The sequence below is a fragment of the Motacilla alba genome, chromosome 11, assembly GCF_015832195.1.
Source record: "Motacilla alba alba isolate MOTALB_02 chromosome 11, Motacilla_alba_V1.0_pri, whole genome shotgun sequence".
NCBI lineage: Eukaryota > Metazoa > Chordata > Aves > Passeriformes > Motacillidae > Motacilla > Motacilla alba.
Genome location: NC_052026.1, coordinates 18,967,346 through 18,989,701, shown reverse-complemented (window position 1 = coordinate 18,989,701; position 22,356 = coordinate 18,967,346). Strand labels below are relative to the sequence as shown.

Genomic DNA, 22,356 nt, shown 5'->3' with positions numbered 1-22,356 from the left:
AAGGATTTGGCCATTAGGTGGAGAGCAGTGGAGGCGAGTCCTGCTCTCTGCATGTGACATATTTCAGCAATGTATTCAACATGCCCAGTGACCACAGCATATTTTCCAAAAGCACAGAGGAATTAAATGCATTAGACCAGATGTTGAAGTGCAGAACAAAAGCATCTTTATTATAAAGACAACATAAGTTACAAACATCCCAGGACAGAGACTGTGCAGGCTTCATCCTGCCACTGCTCGCAGTAAAATCAGTAAAAATCTCAGTAAATCAGTCAAACCCTGATTTGTCACAGCCTCTGGGTGAAGTCTCCTGCACTGGAGGTTTAGAAGTTGCTCATCCCTGCTCGTTTTGCAGGTGGCACTGGCCATGTCCCTCCCCAGAGCAGCCTGGACAGCGATTCCCTCAAGTGAACAAGCCTCATTTTCTGCAAAGTGACAGGAACTCTCCTATTCTTGTGTTTCCTGTATATTTATCTTGCCTTTCCTCTGTTGCCACACAAAACCCTCCAAATTGTCTCCACGCCAGCCTGATTTCAAATGAGGCAACTGTTGAAATCTGATCCTTCTAGAGTGAAGCTGAATCATAATTCTTGCAACACAGGATCTAAGGATAGGCACAAACTGCTTCTGGAGAGCCGGGAGTAAAGCTTGGAGATGGAAAATGGGGGCAGGAGGCTTTATTCTTCAATCTCTTCTGCATTTAGCTCTGCTGAGCACAGGAAAACCAATTGCTTAATTGAAGGGATGCCCTGAGTCTACACACAAGGTCCTGAAAGCCTTGATGTGTCCCAGGCTTGGATAAACACATGGAACAGCACATGGCTGACTGGATAAAAGTCTATGGGCACGAAGGGAAACAAGCTCTAAATGCATCTCAGGGATATATTGATTTAGTTTTCAGCCAATATTGGGATGTAAATCTATCCCTGCTTGCAGAATCCTCTTGAGCCCAGGTGGGATCACTTGGAGGTGGCCTGTGGTGGTGGTCACGTGCAGCCGGGGCTGGTGTCTGAATTATTTCATGACAATAGGCAGCAGCAATGGGTGATGTCAGCCTCCCAGAACTTCTCACCACTATTTTTGCTGCTCTGTTTTCCTTGGCAAAATGTGTTTGTACGGTCTTGCACCTTTTTTTTTTCCTCTCCCACTTCCTTGACTCATTCTTTTTCCATAAGAAACCGGGCTGCAGGAGCTCTCCCAGTTTAATGGCGACCCACAGCCTTTTCCTCTTGAAATCTTCGACACCAGCCCGCTGAAGGCAGGCAGAAAATACAGGGGGAGGGAAAAAAAAGCTCTGAAATCTATTTTGTTCAGGTCCAGACTTTAGACTGCCTTGTTCTGCATCAGTTGTGGAGCTGGATTATTCTATTTTTAAGTAACTGCATCATCTCCAACAATATTGGGTCAACTACTGGTAGGGTAGGGCTTAAAGAAATATTTAGGCTATGATAATCCTTCAGGAAAAATCTCCCTCTCCCAACTGTATATAATTTTTCAGCTGTTTGTGTATGTCCTTGTTCATTCTCCCTCTGAAGGGAGAGCTCTGCTTCTAAACTTGAGCAATGTAGGTTGAGCTCACACACCAGGCAGTGCATTCCTGACCTTCTGTCTCTGCCACACGAGTTGTTTGAGGAGTATCAAGTATTTCGAGTGAATTCTAGAAGTTGAACCCAAGGATTAGTGTGCTCCAAAAAAACATGTTTGGATGTTGCATATTTTCCCCCGTGCTAGAAGATTATTGCATGTTAAGGAATTTTTTGGTGATGCATAAATCACGTTGCTCAACGTGGAGCTGAGAGTTCAGTTCAGGTTGGAGGTTTGATGACAATACTCAAGTTTAGGGCTTAAAAAACCATCAGAAATGTATTTCACCTCATGTTTTTATTGGTAGTTCAGTTGTCCTCTGCTTACAGAAGGCTGTTTTATGTCCCCAAAGCCAGGGTGAGCGGGTTGTTGTAGAGCTGGGAGTGGAGCTCCTCGTGCTGGGGCTGCACTTGGACTCTGGCAAATTGATGTTGTCAGCTGTTAATAAGTTAACTTTTATCTTCTCTCGAGATTGGAATCAGTGTTTCTTTGTCACCCTCATTGCCTCCTGTTCCCTGTAACGAGCCTTGTCAGGAGAGATCTGGGATTGCTGTGGGAGGATGGAAAGGGAGAGGGGCAGCACTGACACTGCTCTGCCTGGATGGGAAGGCGGCTCCTGGCTCTGTCACAGCCCTGTGTGCACTCTGAAACTGCTCCTGCCTGGGGTTTGGGATCCACAGCCCCCATTGCTGCCCTTCGTGCTGCACAGGGAGCACTCCCAGGACACCAGGAGCTGCAGTAAAGGGATGCTCTGTGTGTTTACCTGTGCCTCTTGTGGAGTTCATCTCACAGAGCATTCTTCCATTTCCCCTGAGCAGTTTTGGTTGTGTCTGCACCATCTGCCTTGATCTCATATTCCCCTAAAATAATGGATATCAAGCATTTAACCTGGGGGCCTTTTGCTGAAGCTGCTGAGTGATTCTCTAACTTTGGTCTTGTTTGGGCTTCCTGCCTGTTTTTCCTCAGTGAGGTGGAATTGCTCTGCTTGGTCCCTACCTAATTAACTGCTGAGCCTGTTGATTAAATTCATTCAGATTTGACAAAGCTATTTAGAGATTTTATTTACAGTGGTGTCTGCATAGAAGAGACTCATTCATGCTTCCTCCAGGAGAAGTGAGGACAGCTGAGGTACAGCCTGGATCTGTGGGAAATAGTAATAATAATAAATAATAATCCATAAAATCCCAGAATCTGTGTTGCAGGAAACCTTAAAGCTCCTCTCATTCTATCTCTGCTACCTTCCACTAGCCCATGTCACTCAGAGCCCCATCATTAATTTTGCTTTTATTTATCCTTGTGTTAAAAATAAAGATTTGTGTGCTGGGCAATACAATTTCCTTATTAAACAGTAGGAAAGGAGCAGTTTTCTGCTACAATAGGATTTGACAAAGAACACTTAATTTGGAGCAGTCCATTCAGTTTGGCTTCAGTGGGAGCTGGATGATACTTTTGTTTGTAATTAATTTAATCAAGCTACTGGGAAAAATTTAAATTCTAAGAATAGGGTGCTGGTAAATCCAGCTGTGCCAAGGATTTTACCTCTCTGTAATGCAATCCTCAGGCACATTCCTGATATCAATAGCTACTGTGAGATTATAAACTCCTATTTAATATTATCTGCCTTTTTCCATGGCTCTCTCAGGAGGCCACACACAGGATGTGCATTCCTAGAAGGATTCTCCCATTTCCGTGTCTTTGGAGTCCTGGAAGTGCCTTCAGTGGTACAGGAGTTGTTAATGAAGGTGAAATTATTGGTCATTACCTCAACAGCTCTGGAAGCAGCAGCATGACCTTCTTCCCATAATGGAAACAACAAAGCAACTTCAGCTTTTAATTAAAATCACATTAAATGGTGAAAACCAGTTTTTCTCAGATCTTAATGGTAATGGCTTCGTACAGCCCATCTTCTGAGGCAGAAAAAAGGTGTTGGGAGAGCTTTTCCTGTGGTGGAACTAATGCTTAAACCTGCCTTGTTACTGAAAATCCTTAATTAAAAGCAGGAAATGAAATTTAAAATTTAGGAAATTACTGAAGGATAACAAATATGTAATTCAAGACTGAGGAAAAAAAAAAAAAACCCAAGAAGGTACATTTTAACTGCTGCTTTTTGCCTCCTGGCAAATTCCTGCTGCAACCTGAAGGGGAATGGCTCAGTGGGGCTGGACATTCCTGTGTCTGCTGCCTGCAGATGGAGAGAGGGATGTCAGAAATGCTCAGAAATGCTCAGAAATGCTCAGCTGTTCCTCCTGCCTTCAGAATGCAGCACCCTGGAACATCTGGGGATTTCTGAAATAGCCCATTTTGCTGCCATCTTAAACAGGGCCATGCAAGAATTTAGGAAAGAATTTAAAATAAATGGCTTGCTTATCCTATCTAGGCCCACATAGCCCTTAAACAAAATTGGATAAAAACTGGCACTTTAGAGAAGAGAACAGGAGTGATTCACACGTGTTCCTAGAAATCCAGCACATCCCTGCCCATTTCACATACTGTCACCACTGCACTAATGACTAAATGGCAATTTTCTGCTGCATGTCGTGCTCAGGAAGCTTTTACAGCTGGTTAGTTGTTAGCTGGTAAATGTTTCTTCTCTTAACAGTTTATTCTTAAATCCCCCCATTTTCCAAAGCACATTTTTCATTTCCATCTACCTTTCCATTTGGATGAATTCTTGCCTCCATATCTGAGGGTAATAGGCTTAAAGTACAATCATTTTCTCAATAGGTAGCTGGAGTTTTTAGAGGTATCTGAATATACAAGTTCAAAATGGTGTCATCTCTCACACAGGTTTGGGTCCAGACCTGCAAATTTTGGGGTATTTAAAATAAATCTGAGGTTTCTTGCTTGCCTTTGATGTCAGCATTATAATTCTCACTGGGGGCTTTTCTCTGCAGACATGGGAGGCTGTGATTTTGGAAAGAATCAGACTGCAGCAGGGAAAAGATACCAAATACTGTAAGACTGGAGAAATGGGTGATCTTGGGAATTGGAAATAAAAAATAAATGAGATTGGGGCTGTTCAGCCTGCCATGAGGCTGGGCAGGGGCTGGAAAGACAGGACAAAGGGAATGGCTTCAAGCTGAAGGAGAGTTGGTTTGGGATGGATATTAGGGAGGAATTCTTGGCTCTGAGGGTGGGCAGGCCCTGGCACAGGTGCCCAGAGCAGCTGGGGCTGCCCCTGGATCCCTGGCAGTGTCCAAAGCCAGGCTGGATGGGACCTGGAGCACCCTGGGCTGGTGGAAGGTGTCCCTGCCCATGGCAGGGGTGGCACTGGATGAGCTTTAGGGTCCTTTCCCACCCAAACCATTCCATGATATGAAAGAACAAATGTGAGAAGAGGCAAAGCACTGGAATTCTGTCCATAAATTCAGTTATTTTGGGGTTGTTTAGAGGAAGTTGTGTTCTGGTGTTTAATGACAGCTTAATGGAGTTTTGATGCACGGCGTCTGTTGGAAAGTGGCAGAGCAGATCCTGGACCTGCATGGAGAGATTGCTGGGGAAGGGGAGCAGCTGGAGCTGTTCTTGGATTGATTGTAGGGACTCATTGAGAATGAAATCTCATTTGTGGACTGCAGCAGTGGGAACATGAGAAGTCTGAGGGGCGCTACTGCCCCAAACCCTATGAACGCGGTTCCTTGTACTCCCTGGAGCATTCCATGGAATTGTGGATCTGATCTGGTCCTGTGTGCCACACAACTAGAGGAGACAAAGAGTCAACTTTGGCATTGTTTAGGCGCTTGGAATTTTCATTTCTGATTTAATTTTCTCTTGTTCTTTTTAGCTGGGGAGTCACAGGCCGTAATTATGCAAGACAATGCTTTTGATTAAAGTAAATTTTCTTTCTTGGGTGCACAGAAATGCTAAGCTAAAAGGTTAATGTTTCATTTGCTTTCTGGCTTGTTCTTTTATTTCTCACTGGAAAAAAAAAAAAAAAAAAAGGAGAGGGCTTGCTGTGCTGCATGACTTCCCTGCTTGGAGTGGATGCATTTCATCAGGGTGTGGGTGCTATTTTTAACCATCACTCAGAGGGGCAGCCCTGCTAAAATTACATCATTAATATCCCCAGCTGAAAGGAAATGGCAGAAAACACAACAGGGCCTTTGGACTTTCTCCCTATTGTGTTTTCCACTCCTGAGGATGAATTATTCCAGGTGTATCATTCCAGCAGAGTTGTTTACAATCCGGTCTTGTGAAGAGGCCTGAGGAAAAGTGTAATAAGTGAATTTGTCTGCAAAAACAGCAGGTATGAAATAGGTCTTAGTGGCTTGGAGAGCTCCTGGTTTGTACTCCTCCCTGTCCCTGTTGTTAAGGGGTTCAGAGATTTGCTGGATGTCCAACTGTTGCAAAAGAAGGTGGGGACCTGGAGCTTTAAACATGAATTTTTGCTAGAAGTGGGGTTTGCTTCATTGTGTAGGCCCTGCTAAAGGATCTGCTGATGAGTCTGGAGATTCAGAGCTCCAGGGCTTGGAGATTTTAATGGATGGGGTTTGGTGTTTTTTGCATTCTTTTTAGCTCAGTTTCTGGGCATTCTCATTGCCCTGGCAAATATCCACAAAATCTACTTTGGCCTTTTCCCTCCTGTGTTTGCTTCACAGATGTGTTACAGTTATCCAGTAGTTGTGTGGTGTCTCCAAATCAGTTTAACTGCTAAATGAGGACTTCCTTCTGCTTCTTTGAATCACTGGTCAAATCTTGTCTGGGATCCAGAAAGAAGGAACAATGAGTTGCACAAAAGCAGAAAAGGGAACAAGAATATTAAAGCCTGAGAACAGAGACAGGAAAATTGCCACAAAAGGGGAACCTCACAGAAGTGACTGAGCAGGGATATTTGTTCCTCACTGAGCTGAGCTCTTGAATGCATTTGCGGCTCTTGGCAAGACTGTCTGTACTCAAGGATTTTCTATTCCACATGAGTCCCTTAGTCTGGTGTTTTTACATAGCGTGCTAAGAGAATTTTTTTTGTTGTTGTTGTTAACAAGGCTATAATTCCTTAGAAAATAAAAATTGAAGCTGCTATAAAATGACGTTGTCCTTGCTGCTCCTGCCTGTTATTGCAGCCTTAGTCGTGAGTTTCCAGCGCTGAGCCTGGTCTCAAAAATGCAGCAAACAGCACGTGCTTATTTACAGGAGCATTAAACCCTGCTGGCCTGGAGCAGCCCTTCCAAACCAGGCAAGCTGCTTCCTTCATCTGCCTTGGAGGCTGAAATGCTGCATTTCTGTGCACTTGGAATCCCTTAACTCCTTTGGGTAGGGACAGGAATCCTTGGAGCCATCTGATCCCAGGGCTGTGGTGTTTTAGCACCAGATGCCCTTCGAGCCAGGGCACGTTGGCTGAGCAGCTGCAGCCTGATCCCCTCCCTCTGGGCTCCAGCCATGCCGATATATGGTTACAAACTGCACCCTCAGGCTGCAAAACAAACACCCCTGTGCTGGGAGAAATGTATATTTATATATGGAGCACTCTGCTCCTGCCTTGGGGACTCAAAGCTGAAATCCTGCCAGGCGAATCCTCGTCAGATGCAGTTGGGGTTGGGTTCGTGTGGGGTGTTTTAATAGAGCAACAAAGATTATGATTAGCTGAGTGCTCTTAAAATCTTTATTTGGTCATTTTGTGAGTAAAATCTTGGGTGATGGAGGGAAATGAATGAGTGGTAGGAGCTTTAGCTCAGTTGCCCTTTTGCTCACCTCCAGCCAAGGTGGTTTGTGCTTAGTTCGAGCTGCACCCAAAGGTGCTTTGTATTTCACTGGGTGTTGCTGTGAGACTCCATTTGTCCATTGGTGTTTAGGATACTGCTCCACACTTCAAAGCAAGGTCAGGTCCCCAGCTGTGGTGAGCAGCTGAATGTGTCACTTTTTACCCCTTCTGGTTTCCCTTCTGAGCTTGGAATCCTCTCTCTGAGCTCAGGGTAAGTGGCTGCTCTGTGCAGACCTCAAACTTCAAAGCCTTCAGCTCAGCTGGGCTGGTTCCTCGGTGATATTTGGGATTTAGGAAGTCTGGATTTCTAGGCTCTGCTGCACTTTAGCAAAAAAACCCGAAATTTTCTGTCAGTTTTTCCATGGAAAAGTGACTTTGCTTGTGTAATTTTGTAGGTGAATACAACTTTCAGATCAGAATTAATCGTGAAGCTCACCTTGGGTTTGAGGGGCTCAGGGAATTTTATGTGCCAGAGAAAATCCTTTCTGGGGAAAAGCAGGAGATTTCTCTGTGATGAGCAAAGCTCCTCTTAAGAATGAGAAACAAAGCCAACATTTTGTTTAAAAGTGCTCTAAGAATAGTAAATAAAATAAGCACTCCTTCAGATAAAACCAGACTAAATATACAACTGCATCTTGCTTACCCAGAAAGTAAAATTATTTATATCCAAAGTTGAACATTTCTCTTGATTTCAGAGATGTTTTTGTTAGATAAATTCAACACAGGCAGCCTGCTTATTGAAATTGCCTGTACAAGGCTGGATGTTGATGGTTACTGCAGCTGCCCTTCACCCCAGGGTCTGGGGCTTTGCTCACTTCTGCAGGAATTCTTTTCCATCTTTCTGAGCTAACTGGGAGAAGGAAAATGAGTCACTGAGCAAATGAGGTCCCGAGCTACATTCAAAACTTACACTTCTCACTTGGATGCAAATAGTTGATTAGCTGCAGTTCCAGGTGGGATTGGGCAGTAAATCCAGTGTGCAAATGGAATTCCTGCAGCGCTTGAAAACTGCAGCCCACGAGGCACAAAACCCGAGCACAGGGTGAACCTCAGTGTGGCTGATCTCTCTGAATTTGTTGTAGAATACCTTTAAACCTTCAGTGTTGCCCATATTTACCTAAAATCGTGCTTGAAAATGCCACGGTATCAAATCCCATCCTTCAGGATTCCTTTTTCCCTGCCTTCTGCCTGATATCCCAAAGAGCTGCATCTCTGCTTGGAATTCAGGAATATATTGCTGGGTTGTCCCTGATGTCAAACTCCTGCAGCCTTTTCTGGCTCTATACACAACTTTTTTGCACCCAGAGCAAATTCCACATTTCCCAGCAGATCCTGGGGGATGATCCCAGGCCCAGCACCTGCCCAGTGCCATGTGTTGGTGCTCAAATTTAGGAGCTGTTTCACAAATCTGGCCAATCCAGCAGCCCTTTCTGGCTACTTTATTCTGCAAAAGCTTCTTCTGGCCTCAGAAAAGAAAAAAAAAAAAGAGAATTCATCAGGCAGTTGTGTGCTCAGTGGCCGTGGCAGGAGGGAGCAGGGATGCAAAGTGCTCCTGGCCTCAAGGATGGGGCAGAAAACCCTTCAGAACAGTGCTTGAAGCCATGTCTCAGTTCTTTTCAGAGCAGCTGAGTGGTTCTTCAGGGTTTTACGTTTTCCTGTCCAGATGGGAGTTTTCTCCAGCCTCCAGCACAGGCACTTTGGGATTTTGGGAAGCTTTTGAATCCAGGGAAGTTGCACAAGCCATCTTTAGGTTGATTGACTTTTGTGGTTGGCTGAAGTGCTGACAGGATCATTCAGGATTACTCAAAAAATGCGTGAATTCAGTTAAAAGCTGAGCTATATAGGCATTTTTAATTTTAAATATCTGTTTTGGAGAAACATAAGAAGGTCACTTAATTGGCAGCTTAAAGCAGCCAAAGTGAGGAAATAGCAGGGCCATGAGAGCTCCTGGTTTGATTGGGGTGAGTGACACAGGCTGAGGCTGTTATTGCTTCTCTGGGCTGCCAAAACTCAGCTCATGGCCTTGGTTTTTCAAAAAAGCTGTGTAATTATTTCCTGTGGAATATTGCACTTCATAGCCTTGCTCTTCAATTAAAGCAGCATTGATTTGTCACCTGAACTCACGGTGGGGGGATGTGTTGGTTTGGATCTCAAATATTCTGTACATTGGAAGAGCCCTTATTTTTCACACAGGAAAATGCCAGATCTGAGAGCTTTCCTCTGCTGACAGAAATTTTTCATTATGTCCATGAAACTTTAATTTCCAGGGTTTTCCTCTTGAGGAGCAGCCAGCCAGAAGACTTTCTTGTTAACTGGTGAAACTGTTCTGTTTGCTTACAAGTTTTTTTCCAGCTGCACTTTCCTTTTCCATGGAAAAACTGTTGTCCACTTTTAGTTTTAAGGGATAGCAGCAGAAAACTGGGTGGTGGATGCTGTTTTGAGGCTGAGCAGGATCCAAATGAGTCCAACTCGAATTGTATCTTCCCTTTTCTGTAGAACTTCAATAATTTTTTTTTTTCAGTCTAAACATTAAGTTTAAATATTTCTTAACAAGCAGCATCTTTGTATTTGCAGAAAGTATTTGGGATCACTTCATTGTACAAATCAGGCCTCTTCACTTGGTGTTTTCTCCATCCATAACCACTGCAGGATGTGAAAACAGGTTAATATCTTTATGAATTATCCTTCTGGAGAGGTCAGAGATGTCACTAATATAATAACAAAATGTCATTTTCACGTGACATCTCAATGCAGTGAATAGCAGAGAGAATTGCTCCATCTATTCCTACATCTGCCTTTTCTAGAAGTAGCAAAATAGGATGATTTTCAAAAAGAAATATTTGTTCCTTTGCCTGTTTTCCCTCAATATTTGAAATACTTCTCCATGCTGTTGAGTGGAAGCATCTTCCCCTCTGCTGTCTCCACAGACAAACTCACGGCTTGTCAGTTAAGTTAACGATGCTTTTAATTGTTTGCTGCAGCTCCGTGTGAGGGTGTGATTGGTGTTTCTGCTTCCCCAGCAGCAGTGTCTGTTCCTGCAGCCCTCCCACAGCGCAGAGCTCCTCCTGTCCTCCTGCTCTGGACTCTGGCCCATCAGCTGATGCAGATCAGAGATCTCTGGGCAGGTTTGGGCAGCAGTTCAGGTGGCACGGATCACACCAAGGTGTGGTTTTTGCTGGCTGTGGAACAGAGCAGAGTTCAGTGCAATGGTTTCAGTGCCATCCTCTCCAGGTATGGCTTCAGAGCCTGCTGGCTGCAGGGTTGGAAGTTGCAAGTGAGGCTTTGGGATGCTCTTCCAGGGAAATCTTCCTCTGAAATCACCTCAGGGACAGCTCTTTCTTGCCTTTAGTGACAGATCAGATAATTAGAAGATAATATTAGAAGATGTATTAGAATATCTGTTGGAAGATAATATTGTCATTGTGTGGTTTGTTAAAGGGCTTTTAGTAAATAAACACGAGCCTGACCTGATCTGAGCTCCTGGGACAGTCCCCATCCCTGGAGGTGTCCAGAGAATCACTGGATGTGGCACTCTGGGCTGGTGACAAGGTGAGGATCTGTCACAGGTTGGGTTTGATGGCCTTGGAGCTCCTTTCCGACCTCGGTGATCCTGGGACAGCACCAACACCAAGTTCTTGGCACTCTGAAGATGCTGATCATTATCAGAGCTCAGTTCTCATCCTACAGACTCAAACCCTATTATTGGATTCTGCAGGTTTTCCTCAGGCTTCCATTATTCCAGTAAAAGAATAATTGAAGCTTTGAGAAGTAAGAGACAGGGAAATCAAATTTAGTGCTGAGAAAACTCAGTCCTTGTGTGTTTGTGCAGAAGAGGATCGGTGTGTGTGCTGAGAACAAGAGGATATCCTGAATTTTTATCATAGCCTGGATAAAAAGCTTTAGAAAGATTTAAAAAGTGAAAGCAGGAAGTTTTCTGCAAAACAGCCAAAAAAACCCCTCTCTTAAGCTGATACTTACAAGCAGTGAAAAAAACCCAAACAAAAAGCCCACAAACCCCTTTAATTTCTGGTCTTTTGTTGCCATGAATGTGCTTTGCATGGAGCAAATAAGTTCTTTCTCTGTTTTCCTTCCCTCCTGCCTGTGTATGTGGGAATATAAATCCCGGTGGGTTTGTGGGGAGCCTCTGTGGGATTTTGTTCCCAGATTTTGGCATCTGCTGGGCAGCAGGAATTGGGTAATGCTGCTTTGGAAGCATTTCTTCAGCACAAAGAGGAGATGCCTTGTGAAAGTGGTGGTGCAGCATTTCTGCCCGCTTCTGTGTAAACAGGGATGTGGAAAGGATTTTATGAGGTCCCTTTTGTTCCACTTTTTCAGCACAAACTCAGTTGCTTGTCATGGTGTTTGATGCCTCTTTCCATGAATGAAAATCTAATAAATCTTTTAGTCCAGAGGCCTCATTTATGGTTATGGCCTCCTATAGAAAGGATTTTACTTAGGTTTGGGGTTTTTTTCCAGCTTAAAAATAACTTGCAGCCTTTCTGCTGTTTTTGGTCAAGTACCACAAACCAAAATGTTCAGCCCAGTTTCAGGAGACTCAGATTTTGCCACCTGGAGAGGGCATTTCCATGCTGCATCCCACCCAGGGATTTCATCAAAGGAAATCCTCTAGGTATGGAGTGGTAAAATAATGGATTTTATGGAAAAGAGCTGGGCCACAATCAGCACTCCTGATTTATCTTGAATTACTTTACTTTTTCAGGAGGAGCACAAAATTCTCAGTTTGGATTGAGGCACTGATCTGTCTGATCCTTTTATTAGGATGGATCCAGAAGCTGTAAAGAGGGAATTAGAAACAGATCAATATCTGATTGATGTGGCTTCCCAAAATGTCTCTTGTGCCCTCGCCCACATCCAGTGCAGGTTTCACCCTGACCTTTACCAGCCAGGAATGGCAAATCCTGAAGGGTTGGAATTGGCCTTTTATTTGTGTAGCTGCTGACATTTTGGGAAGAGGAGGAGATCCAAGCTCCTGCTTTTTTGGAGAGGGAGGCCAGAAATGCAGAGGATTTAACACCTGGTGTGAGCAGAGGGAGGGAATTGTGTGTCCCTTCACAGGAGCACTGAAGTGAGCAGATGAGAAATGCTCCAGTATCAGCCAAAAGGGTGAAAATGTCTGGCTGGAGCACAGAAAACAAGGAAATGAGAAAAAACCGGGAAAAAAACCCCAGGAAATAGGAAAAGTAGGGAAGCAGAGCTGAATAAAATGTCTCCAGGCTCCCTGGCTGTCTTCCCTGGCTGCTGGGGCAGGGGTGGGAGGCAGGGCTGCAGGAGCAGACGAGGTGACGTCTCTGCTGTCCTGGCTGTGGTTCCTGGCTGTGCCTCAGTGCTGGAGGATTCCACACTCAGCCTTCCATGCTGGACACAATGGATTCTACTCCAAAACTGCTTGGAAAATGCTTCTCTTGTGTTTCAAGAAAGCAGCAAATAATCATAATAATTTGAAAACCCCTTAAGGGATGATTCCAGAAGGTCCTGGCAGCACCCAGGGTGCCACAGCCTTGCTGGAGCTTCTCCTGCACCCCGAGCTTCTCCAACTCCCTTAGTTTTCCTCTCCCTCTCTCCTGGGGATCTCATCCAGCTGTTCCACTCACCTGCTGGAATTTCCCAGATATTTCTGGATAAATCTCCTCAGCAAAAAAAGCCTCGTGTGCCCCTTTGCCAGTGCAAATATAGTCTGGGAATCTCCTGAATTAGAAACTTCAACTTTTTGTGTCCCCTGGGTTGGGAAGTTGGAGTTTTGCTGAATTCAGCATCCTGAAAAGCCATCAGTATCATGTGTCCTTAATTCTGTGCAAAGGGTTTTCTGCTCCTGGGCTCATTTATTGGGATACTGAGTAGAGTCAGCTCTTTGAGCTTTTGAGAGTAAAAGCAGTAAATAAAAATCCCTTTTTTTTCTTCCCTTTGTACTTGGTGGATGGCACCTTTTCTTCTGCAGTTCTGTAGCACTGATGGAATAAAGTTAAGCTTCAGGGTAGGTTTAGGAAGGTTATTTCAGTAAAACCAAGCAGAAGTTAAACAACACACAGAGTGGGTGAGAGGCCAGAGAACAAAAACATACAACTTGATAAATTAAACAAGATTTCTTTAGGTAGGTGATGTTTTTTCATGGTATTTTAGCTAGCTGGGAGAAAATTCCTGGAGCTCTTTGTGTAATATTAGGAATTATCCAGTCGATGTCCCTAAAGCCTGTCCTGCAGGACATGAACTGCATTTCCTGCTCTAGAACAGAGCTCATCTTACAAGATCAGTGCAGAAATCTTTACCTAAAGGTCCATTTTCCTAATTGCAGTCTTTTTCCATGGATAAATTCACTGCAGTGCATTTTATTCACTGGGCAAGTTCAGCCCAGAGGTTGAGCAGGAAAAGGTTGTGGCACTGTGAGCACCCTGGAATCCAGGGGTGATTTAAGGTTTGTTATTAACCCACAGAGGAAAACAGGAATAGCTTGGTTTTGTGTCTCTGAGTAATCCAATTCTGCTGGAATTGCTGGAGATGAAAAGTGAATGTCTGGAAGAGATGGGGTTTGAATCCTTTAGAAATGCCAAACGATAAGAGCGGTTGCAGAAAAGTGATGCTGGGTTTGCTATAAACAACAAATGTTGCATAACACTGGCTGTGTTTCTCAAAACCAGATGTTGCAGCAGTTGACACCAGGATTTCTGCAAGTTATTTGCTCGTCTTTCAGCTGCTTCACCACATTCCCCCTCTCAATACCCATTTTACACATTCTTTCTCATCATGATCCTGTAGTAGTCACAATTCCAATCAATATTCAGTGTATTTAGCTGTGATCACAACTCAGTGGGCCCTGAATTCTCTCAAATAAATGTACTGAGGTAGATTTTTTTTAATTAACCTTTTCAAATCTTCATGTTTAAACCTTCATGCCACTGAATATTGTCTGGATGGCTCAGCAATGTCTGGTGAGCAGATTTATCCCTGTGGTGCCCAGCATGTGGCACAAAATCATTTCAGAAGCGTGAGAGGAAGCCAGTGAAATCTTTTGAAAGGAACAAACCTTTCCAAAAAGCAGAATGTGCAGGAGGAAGCAGTAAGTGATGAATTGACATTATTCCTAAGCCCAGGGATTGATGTAATTGTAATTGGGAATTACATGGAGGAGGATCTGAACAGGAATGTTCCATTTCTCCATGTAAAGACAGTCACAAACATCTGTAGAGCTGAATTTTGGGGCTTTCAAAATTTTCACTGCAAGTTAAACTCAAATACGAGATTTTTAAGCGGCCCAGACCCAGGTGGTGACATTAACATTTATAAATGAGCAGGACCTGCTCTGCTCCTGAGTCCCCACCTGCAGAGCTGTGTCCAGCTCTGGGACTGCCAGGGTCAGGAGCTGCTGGAGAGAGGCCAGAGAAGCCCATGGAGCTCCTGCAGGTTTGGAGCCAGGCTGGCAGAGCTGGGGGTGCTCACCTGGAGAGGAGAAGGCTCCAGGGAGAGCTCAGAGCCCCTGGCAGGGCCTGAAGGGGCTCCAGAAGAGCTGGAGAGGGACTGGGGACAAGGGATGGAGGGACAGGACACAGGGAATGGCTCCCACTGCCAGAGCATGGTTTAGATGGGATATTGGGCAGGAATTGTTCCCTGTGAGGGTGGGCAGGCCCTGGCACAGGTGCCCAGAGCAGCTGTGGCTGCCCCTGGATCCCTGGCAGTGCCCAAGGCCAGGCTGGATGGGGTTTGGAGCAGCCTGGGACAGTGGGAAGTGTTGGGGTTGGAACTGGGTGGGCTTTAAGGTCCTTTCCAACCCAAACCATCCTGGGATTCTCTGAGGACACAATGAAAAAATTGAAAAGGCCTCAATGAAACCTTCAGGCCACAACTGTTGGGAAACAGAGGGAACTCAAGCTCCAGAGGGGCTTTGGGTGGAGCCTCCCTGGGGACAGGGACAAGGAAGGTGACACAAGCCAGGTCCCTGTTGCAATGGTGCTGCTGTAACTTCACTGCACTGTTTTGTTGGGCACTCAGGAGGAAGTTCTATGTGATAAAAATTGGTTTGAGTCTTACTGATAACAAAAAGTTAATAATAAATAGTCCTGAAAACAGGTTAACAGCTTGTAAATGGTGATTCTGTGGAAATAAAGTGACAGAATACTGGGCTCTCCCTGTTAGGACTGCTCAGTGAAAACTCACCATGCATAGCACGTGTCCCTTCAGGCACCTGGCACTCACAGGTCCAATTTTAGTGGCTCTGGGTTGGCATCATTCTGCTTTTGGCGTTTTAAGCCAATGTAAATCAGCTTTTTGTAGGAAAAAATCCATGTGTGTATCCCCATGAGTGCAGTCAAAAGGCAGGAGGAATTTAGAAGAGAACAGAAAGTTGATGAAAGAAAGGTTTTTCCTGGTGAATTCCTGATCTGGGTGTCTTGGGAAGTGGGAGTCTCCAAGAACTGAGCACAGCAAATATCTGATGTGTAAGATGAGCTGTCCTGGCATTCCATCCTTTCCACACTCATATCCTGGTTTTACTTACACCTTATCCCAGTGGAGGCTGAAGTTTTCTGTGAAGCTGCAGGAAGGGAGGAGTCAGGATGTGAACAGAGCCACGAAACCACACTGAACTTGTGAAACCAGGCCCTGAAAACATGGAGGGTTCTTCCTCATCCCAGTTTCCCTGGGAGGGATGGTGTTTACTCCTTGATGTTATTAAGATAATTCCGTGTGTGTGTGTAGTGTGTTAGTTATTACAGAGATGAGTGGGGTGATAAGAGCTTTGCTTGCAGTGGATTATTTGGGTTGAAACTGCTTGGAATGAAGTTTTCCCAAGGCTGGAAAATAGCATGAAGTGGTGGTACCAACATTCCTGAGGGAGGAAGTTGGAGCTGGCCACCTGGAACATCTCCACGGGTCTTGGGATGCTCTCAAAACAAGGCCTGGCACTTCCCAGAAGTCATCACTTCTGTCTGTATTTAGGACTATCCTCCTCATTCTTCTTCTCTCTTTGTTTTTCCATAGTGAGCGTTGAAAAAGTGGAATTAAAGGGGCTGGCACACAAGAAGAATGAAAGAAATGTTGAGTATTCCTTTGAGGTAAGTTTGGGTTTCCTGTGAAAGAAAGGAGGATAATACTTAAGGAGGACTTGAGGAAATTTTCACACTCTATTGTTAGATCCCAAAAATCCTTTGTGAAAGCAGAGCTCCTTTGGGACTGATAGTTTTTAATCAATGATGAAAGTCCTGAATGGCTGTGGATGATGCAGAGGTTGATAGGTGGGGATTGGCAAAAAAGAAAAACCAGAAAACATTTTAATGCAGGAAATTTTGGCAGTGTTTGTTTAGGGGGAAATGTGATGCCACACTTACAGGATGCTATCCATATCTATATCCAATGTCCATTCTTCTGCTGGAATGTAGAAGCCAGAGAGAATTTCAGTCTTAATCTGGGCAGAGAACAATGTGGGCTCTGAGGGCACAGCTGCTGGAAAGAGGCCGGGAGGGAGTCTGGTGGGATATGGTTCCAAAAGGCTGGAGAGTGCAGAAAAGCTTTGGGAATTCTTCAGGGCTTGAGTGCTGGGTTTCTCTTGTGAGCTCTCAGAGGAACCCATCACACCCAGCTACCCTGAACAGCATACAATCAGCGGGATGGCTTCTGAGGCAGTGTTGGAAACAGAAAATGTTTAATAAAAGGCAAAATAACAAAGCTCTTACAGAGAAAAACCGAGCTGGGGCAGGAGGTTCTTGCTCCTGGTAAAAACACCCGACAAAAGCAAGTATTTCCTTTGTTCTCTTCCTTTTCTAGTGAATTACCTAGGCTGGACCTCTTGGTCTCTGTCCAACTGGACAGCCCCAGGTCTGAGGTGAAGTCCCAAAGGTCCTATGAGTGTCTTTAGGAGAGAAATTTCTGGGCTTTTTGCCTTTTTAAGCAAAAAAAAGAAAAATTCAGTCACTCCATCAACAGGGGACACATCCCTACACTTGAGGAAAACTCAGTGGAGCAAGAGTTGGGGGAGTTGACTGGAAGGGGACTTCACCGTGATCTGAAAGTGTTTCCAAAGGGAGTAAAACCCTTCCCAGCAGAGGGTGTTGATCCAGCAGGAAGGGCAGAGCAGGAGCTGCTGTGTGAGCTGCAGGCAGCCTGGCCTGGGTGGGGTGGGAGCAGTGCTGAGGAATGGTGTGGCTCAGCACCCAGGGCACAGCCCAGAGTGTGGCTCAGCACCCAGCACCCAGGGCAGAGTGTGGCTCAGCACCCAGGGCAGAGTGTGGCTCAGCACCCAGCACCCAGGGCAGAGTGTGGCTCAGCACCCAGGGCAGAGTGTGGCCCAGCACCCAGGGCAGAGTGTGGCTCAGCACCCAGGGCAGAGTGTGGCCCAGCACCCAGCACCCAGGGCAGAGTGTGGCTCAGCACCCAGGGCAGAGTGTGGCTCAGCACCCAGGGCAGAGTGTGGCTCAGCACCCAGCACCCAGGGCAGAGTGTGGCCCAGCACCCAGGGCAGAGTGTGGCTCAGCACCCAGGGCAGAGTGTGGCTCAGCACCCAGCACCCAGGGCAGAGTGTGGCTCAGCACCCAGCACCCAGGGCAGAGTGTGGCTCAGCACCCAGCCCAGCCCAGCAGCAGCAGCAGCTTCCCCCTGCTGCAGCCAGGGCTCACTCCCATCCCAGCGCAGGGGTGAGTTCATCCCCTGGAGCAATGGCAGCGATGGAAATGGGTGCTGCTGAGGAGCTGACAGACTGCTTTTCTCCCAGCTGGAGTGAAGTGCATTCCAAAATTTGGGATGCACAGCCCAGAAAACAGCTTTGGTTTGTTTGATGAGACGAAGTGGGGGGTGAGAAAAGGAGAACCCAGAAGGAACCAGGTGGGAGGATCCCAATTATCCACAACTTTCACCAAGTTATTCCTTAAAACCCCTCAGCATCTGTTGGGATTTTGGCAGCATTCTGCAACCTCTGCAGGACTGGATTCATGGAGAATGTCCCAAATTTCCTGAATCCCCAATTGTTCCAAATGTCATCCATCATAGACAGGATTTTTCCAAGGGCTTTTCGAGCTCTGTATGAAGCCTGCAGTTGTCTCCACTCCAATTAAGATCTCGTGAAACTTCTTTTCCTATTACAAATTTTTCTATAAATAACAGAAATTACTGTACCCAGTGTTCGCCTCAACAGCTTGAACTGAAGGAAGAGCAGAGACTTCAGCTGAGTTGATAAATTGCTGTTTGCTGGGTTAAAAACCCAATTATGGAATGGTTTTGTGCTGTTCAGGAGCTTGGGAATAGCAGGTCAATGGATGGAGCAGTTCAGTGTTTGCAGTGCTATTGTTCCCCCCATTCACAGTTCACGTTATTGTTTTAGAAGTATTGAAAATTCAAGTTTAGACAGAAGTCATGACAATTGTTGAGTTATTACAGAACTAGAAAAAAAGAGAATATTTCCTGTACTTTCTGAAATTCCTTGTGAATTCAAAAAAAGTTTATTTACCACAAACTTAAAAAAAAAAACAACCCACAAACTTGGTAAAACTGCTTAAGTTTTTCTGTCTTCTTTTCTTTCCCCCCCTTTTTTTTTGTGTGTAACAGCTCTGCTGAGAGGAAATTCCTCCCTTATGTAATATATTTTGAAATCCTCTCCTCTCCCCACTCTTTTTGGCAGCTTTTGGATGGCTGGAAAAACTTTGTGTATGTTTGGAGTTGTCATTGAAACGAATGTCATGTGAGAGAGGCTGCTCTGTGATCCCCAGACTCCCTCCCAGCTCCTTCCCCTATGGATCCAGCTGCCTCCCAGATGCTCCAGTAGATATTTTGGATCCATGGGGATTCGCCCCTGGCCTGTCTCATGGTGATTTTCCTCAAGCCAAGAAATCTTGATTTTTGGCTTGATTCAACTTCATCTCCCAAGCAATAAATGCTTCAATATCCAAGGATGACTTGTTTGTGTGGGAAGAAATAGTGAATATTCCCTTTTTTTAGAGCATGGACAAGATGGAGTCTGGAGCAGGAGCTGCAGGTTTCCCTGGGAAGGTTTTGCCTGCTTTTTGCTGCCATTCCCAATTTCTGGTGGCATATGGAGTTGATTAATTAGCAATAGGCAGCCTTGTGTGGGGGGAGCCGTTCCTGTTGGAAAGCAGATCCTACAAAGCAGCTGTTTTCTTTAACAATAATGAGGAGAAAAAATTCCATTACTCCGTGGTTGCTTGCTTAACTCTGGATGTCTGCAGTGAGTAAGGGCTGTGTAAACTCTGAGGGGCTTTTCCAAGCATCCAGAGGAGTTGGTAAATGTAAAACCAGCAAGAATTGGGCAGCAATTTTGTCCTCGTGCACAAAAAAAAGTGTTTCCTTCTTGATGTCACCCATCACAACATCTGTGAGGGACAGTTGATACCAATTATTGAATTTTGAGGAACCAAATTGAATTCATTACTAAAGCAAATCCTTCTTGCTCCTCCCCAAGGTCCTGTGGTCTGATTCTTCGGTGACGTTGGTAACCAAATCTTCTGCTGAAGTGACTGAATTCATTTCAAAGGTAAAGACAACAAGAAAAACACTTTGAAAAGGAAAAAAAATGTTTTGTCCCTCTGTCTAATTTTGTTCAATGATACTTCTCAAAATGTGCCGAGATAATTCAGATTGAATTTCATAAAATATTTGATTTATAACAGGCAGTGGCTTGAATCTCATCGAAATAACAAAACTTTTCGCTTTTAATTTGTCATATCCTCCCCCTTCAGCTGTCTCAGCTGTATCCAGAAGAAAACTTGGAGAAATTCATTCCCTGCTTAGCTGGTCCAGATTCATTTTACCTGGAACGGAACCACATGGACCTGGAATCAGACCTGAGGTATGCTGGGACTTTGTGGGGTTTTTATATTGACACTGGGTTTCTTTCACTAAGAGAAAAAAAAAAACAAACCAAGAAGTAGAAAGATTATCTCCATATTCTAAATTACTTCAAAGAAATTAGAGCCTGACCCTAAGCTTTTTTCCTGGATGTTCCATTAATTCCAGTTCATAACAATTTTTCAGGAATTCTTTCTTGAGAAATACAGATGGTAATAATATTCTGTCTTAAGCTTCCTGGAGAATTGATATTTCCTCATTCCTTGTGAAGAACAAATAGAGGATCACTGCCTTTGCAAAAGTTTGTTTTGGACTCAAAAATAACCAGAATTGTTTAAAACAACCTCTCAAAGCTCAGGAAAAAATAGAAGCCTGAATATTCACCCATCTGTACTGAGGAATGGGTTGTGGGGATTTTTTTTCCCCTTTCACAGTGTTTTTATTTTCTCAGTCATTTTAGGTTGTCCTGGTGTTTATTTTACTTCAATTTTTAAAAGTTAGTTATGTATTTAGTTATTACTAAAAGATTATATTTTAATAAGCCTTTAACAGTTAAGAAATTTTTTGAAGCCTTATCTTGTACCTCCTCAAATTATCACAAATCATCTGGCCATTATTTAATATAAACCAGTATTTTAAATATCATAATCTATGGCAGATCACATCAGGTTTCTCTTTCCAAACATGATTTTCTTAGGAAAATTGGAGTGACTTAAATTCCTTTCAGCTGCTACTGTCTTTATCTACATAAAACGGGATTATTGCAATATTAATATTATTTTGATCCTAATATGTTATTGCTATAAAACTAAACGACACTTTAAAATACTAATTCACTTTATTAGAGCTTCTCCTTTCCACATTTTTTTCCCTGAGCCATGGTGGATGTTGGTTTTCCATAGGCAGCAGCCAGCAGGTGCATGCCTGGGTTATTTTCCACGGCAGGCAGCATTGCCATTGCCTTGCAGTGCTCCAAGGAGAGCTTGGGAGGCTGCAGGGAATGTGTGTGGCTGCTGCTTGGGAACAACAGCCTCTCCTCCAAATCTGGGTTAATGGAGCAGCAAGTGCCCTGCCAGAGCTCAGCTGCAGCTCTGGAGCAGGGAAGAAGCTGCTCCAAGGTGCTGCTCAGCTGTGAAATCCAGCACTGAGCTCTGGGCTTTCCAGCTGGGAAACACCTCTGGGTGTGTGAGGTGCAAAGCTTTGGGAAATTGGCTTTTTTTTGGTGGAATCCCAGAGTGGTTTGGGTTGAAGGGAGCTCAAAGCTCATCCCATTGCACCCCTGCCAAGGCAGGGACACCTTGCACTGTCCCAGGCTGCTCCAGTGCCTCTCCAGCCTGGCCTTGGGCACTGCCAGGGATCCAGGGGCAGCCACAGCTGCTCTGGGCACCTGTGCCAGGGCCTGCCCACCCTCCCAGGGAAGGATTTCTCCCCAGTATTCCATCTAAATCCATCCTCTTCCAGCTCCAAGCTGTCCCTCCTTGTCCTGTCCCTCCATCCCTTGTCCCACAGCCCTCTGGAGGCACTGGAATGCTGCTAAAAGGGCTTTTTTCCCTTAAAAGAGGCACAGGGAAAACGTGACAGAAGTTTTTCCCTAAACTGCCAGACTCTGCATCTGCTGTTTATCTCCAAGAGGAGGAAGTTCAATAACAGATCCATCTCTATTTTATAGTCCTCAGGTTCCTGCGTTTGAAAGGCAATTTTCAAGTTTACATTTGAACATTTTCTGCCTTAGAAGTGTTCGGGGTTGCTGAATGAGGGATCTTTGCTGAAACACTCACCAGAGTGAAAACAACCCGGGGGTAACAGGGTTTGGTATTGGAAATAAGAATATCCATCAGTTTCCAGAATTCAGAATTGCATGGTGTGTTTCAGCTTTTAAATTTCCAATCTGATTTCCAAGTGTGTTGTCCAGAGTGCAATCCTGATGGATTTGGGAGGCTCTAACAGAGCAGGGGCTTTGTTTGCTGCAGGTACCTGGCCCCGTTCCCTTCCCATGTGGTGAAAAACGACCACGTCAGGAAGTTCTTCAGCACTCCATCTCCCTCACAGCAACTTCAGAGCTCAAGTGAGTTGAAATAAAGTTTAAAAAATATTTTTTTTTGTACTGCATTTCATAAACTGATGCCATTTGTGACTCTGTTCCTTGTTTCCAGATCCTGGCAACCCCTCCCTGTATAAAGTAGGAACTACGCTGGGAACATCTGGAAGGTGAAATATTTATCTTGTTTACAACTCATTCTCTTAAGAGGCAATTTTCATGTCCTCCAGCAAAACCT

General features: G+C 44.7%; 1 protein-coding gene across 1 annotated transcript in view; it reads left to right on the top strand.

Moving 5' to 3' along the window:
• ZCCHC14 (zinc finger CCHC-type containing 14) overlaps positions 1-22,356 on the top strand; it is a 49,565-nt gene that overhangs the window by 17,154 nt on the left and 10,055 nt on the right. Inside the window, exons 3-7 of the mRNA XM_038147914.1 lie at positions 16,268-16,341; positions 19,695-19,766; positions 19,972-20,081; positions 22,051-22,145; positions 22,234-22,288. Of these exons, the coding sequence (XP_038003842.1) occupies positions 16,268-16,341; positions 19,695-19,766; positions 19,972-20,081; positions 22,051-22,145; positions 22,234-22,288 (406 nt within the window). The remainder of the gene's footprint in view (positions 1-16,267; positions 16,342-19,694; positions 19,767-19,971; positions 20,082-22,050; positions 22,146-22,233; positions 22,289-22,356) is intronic.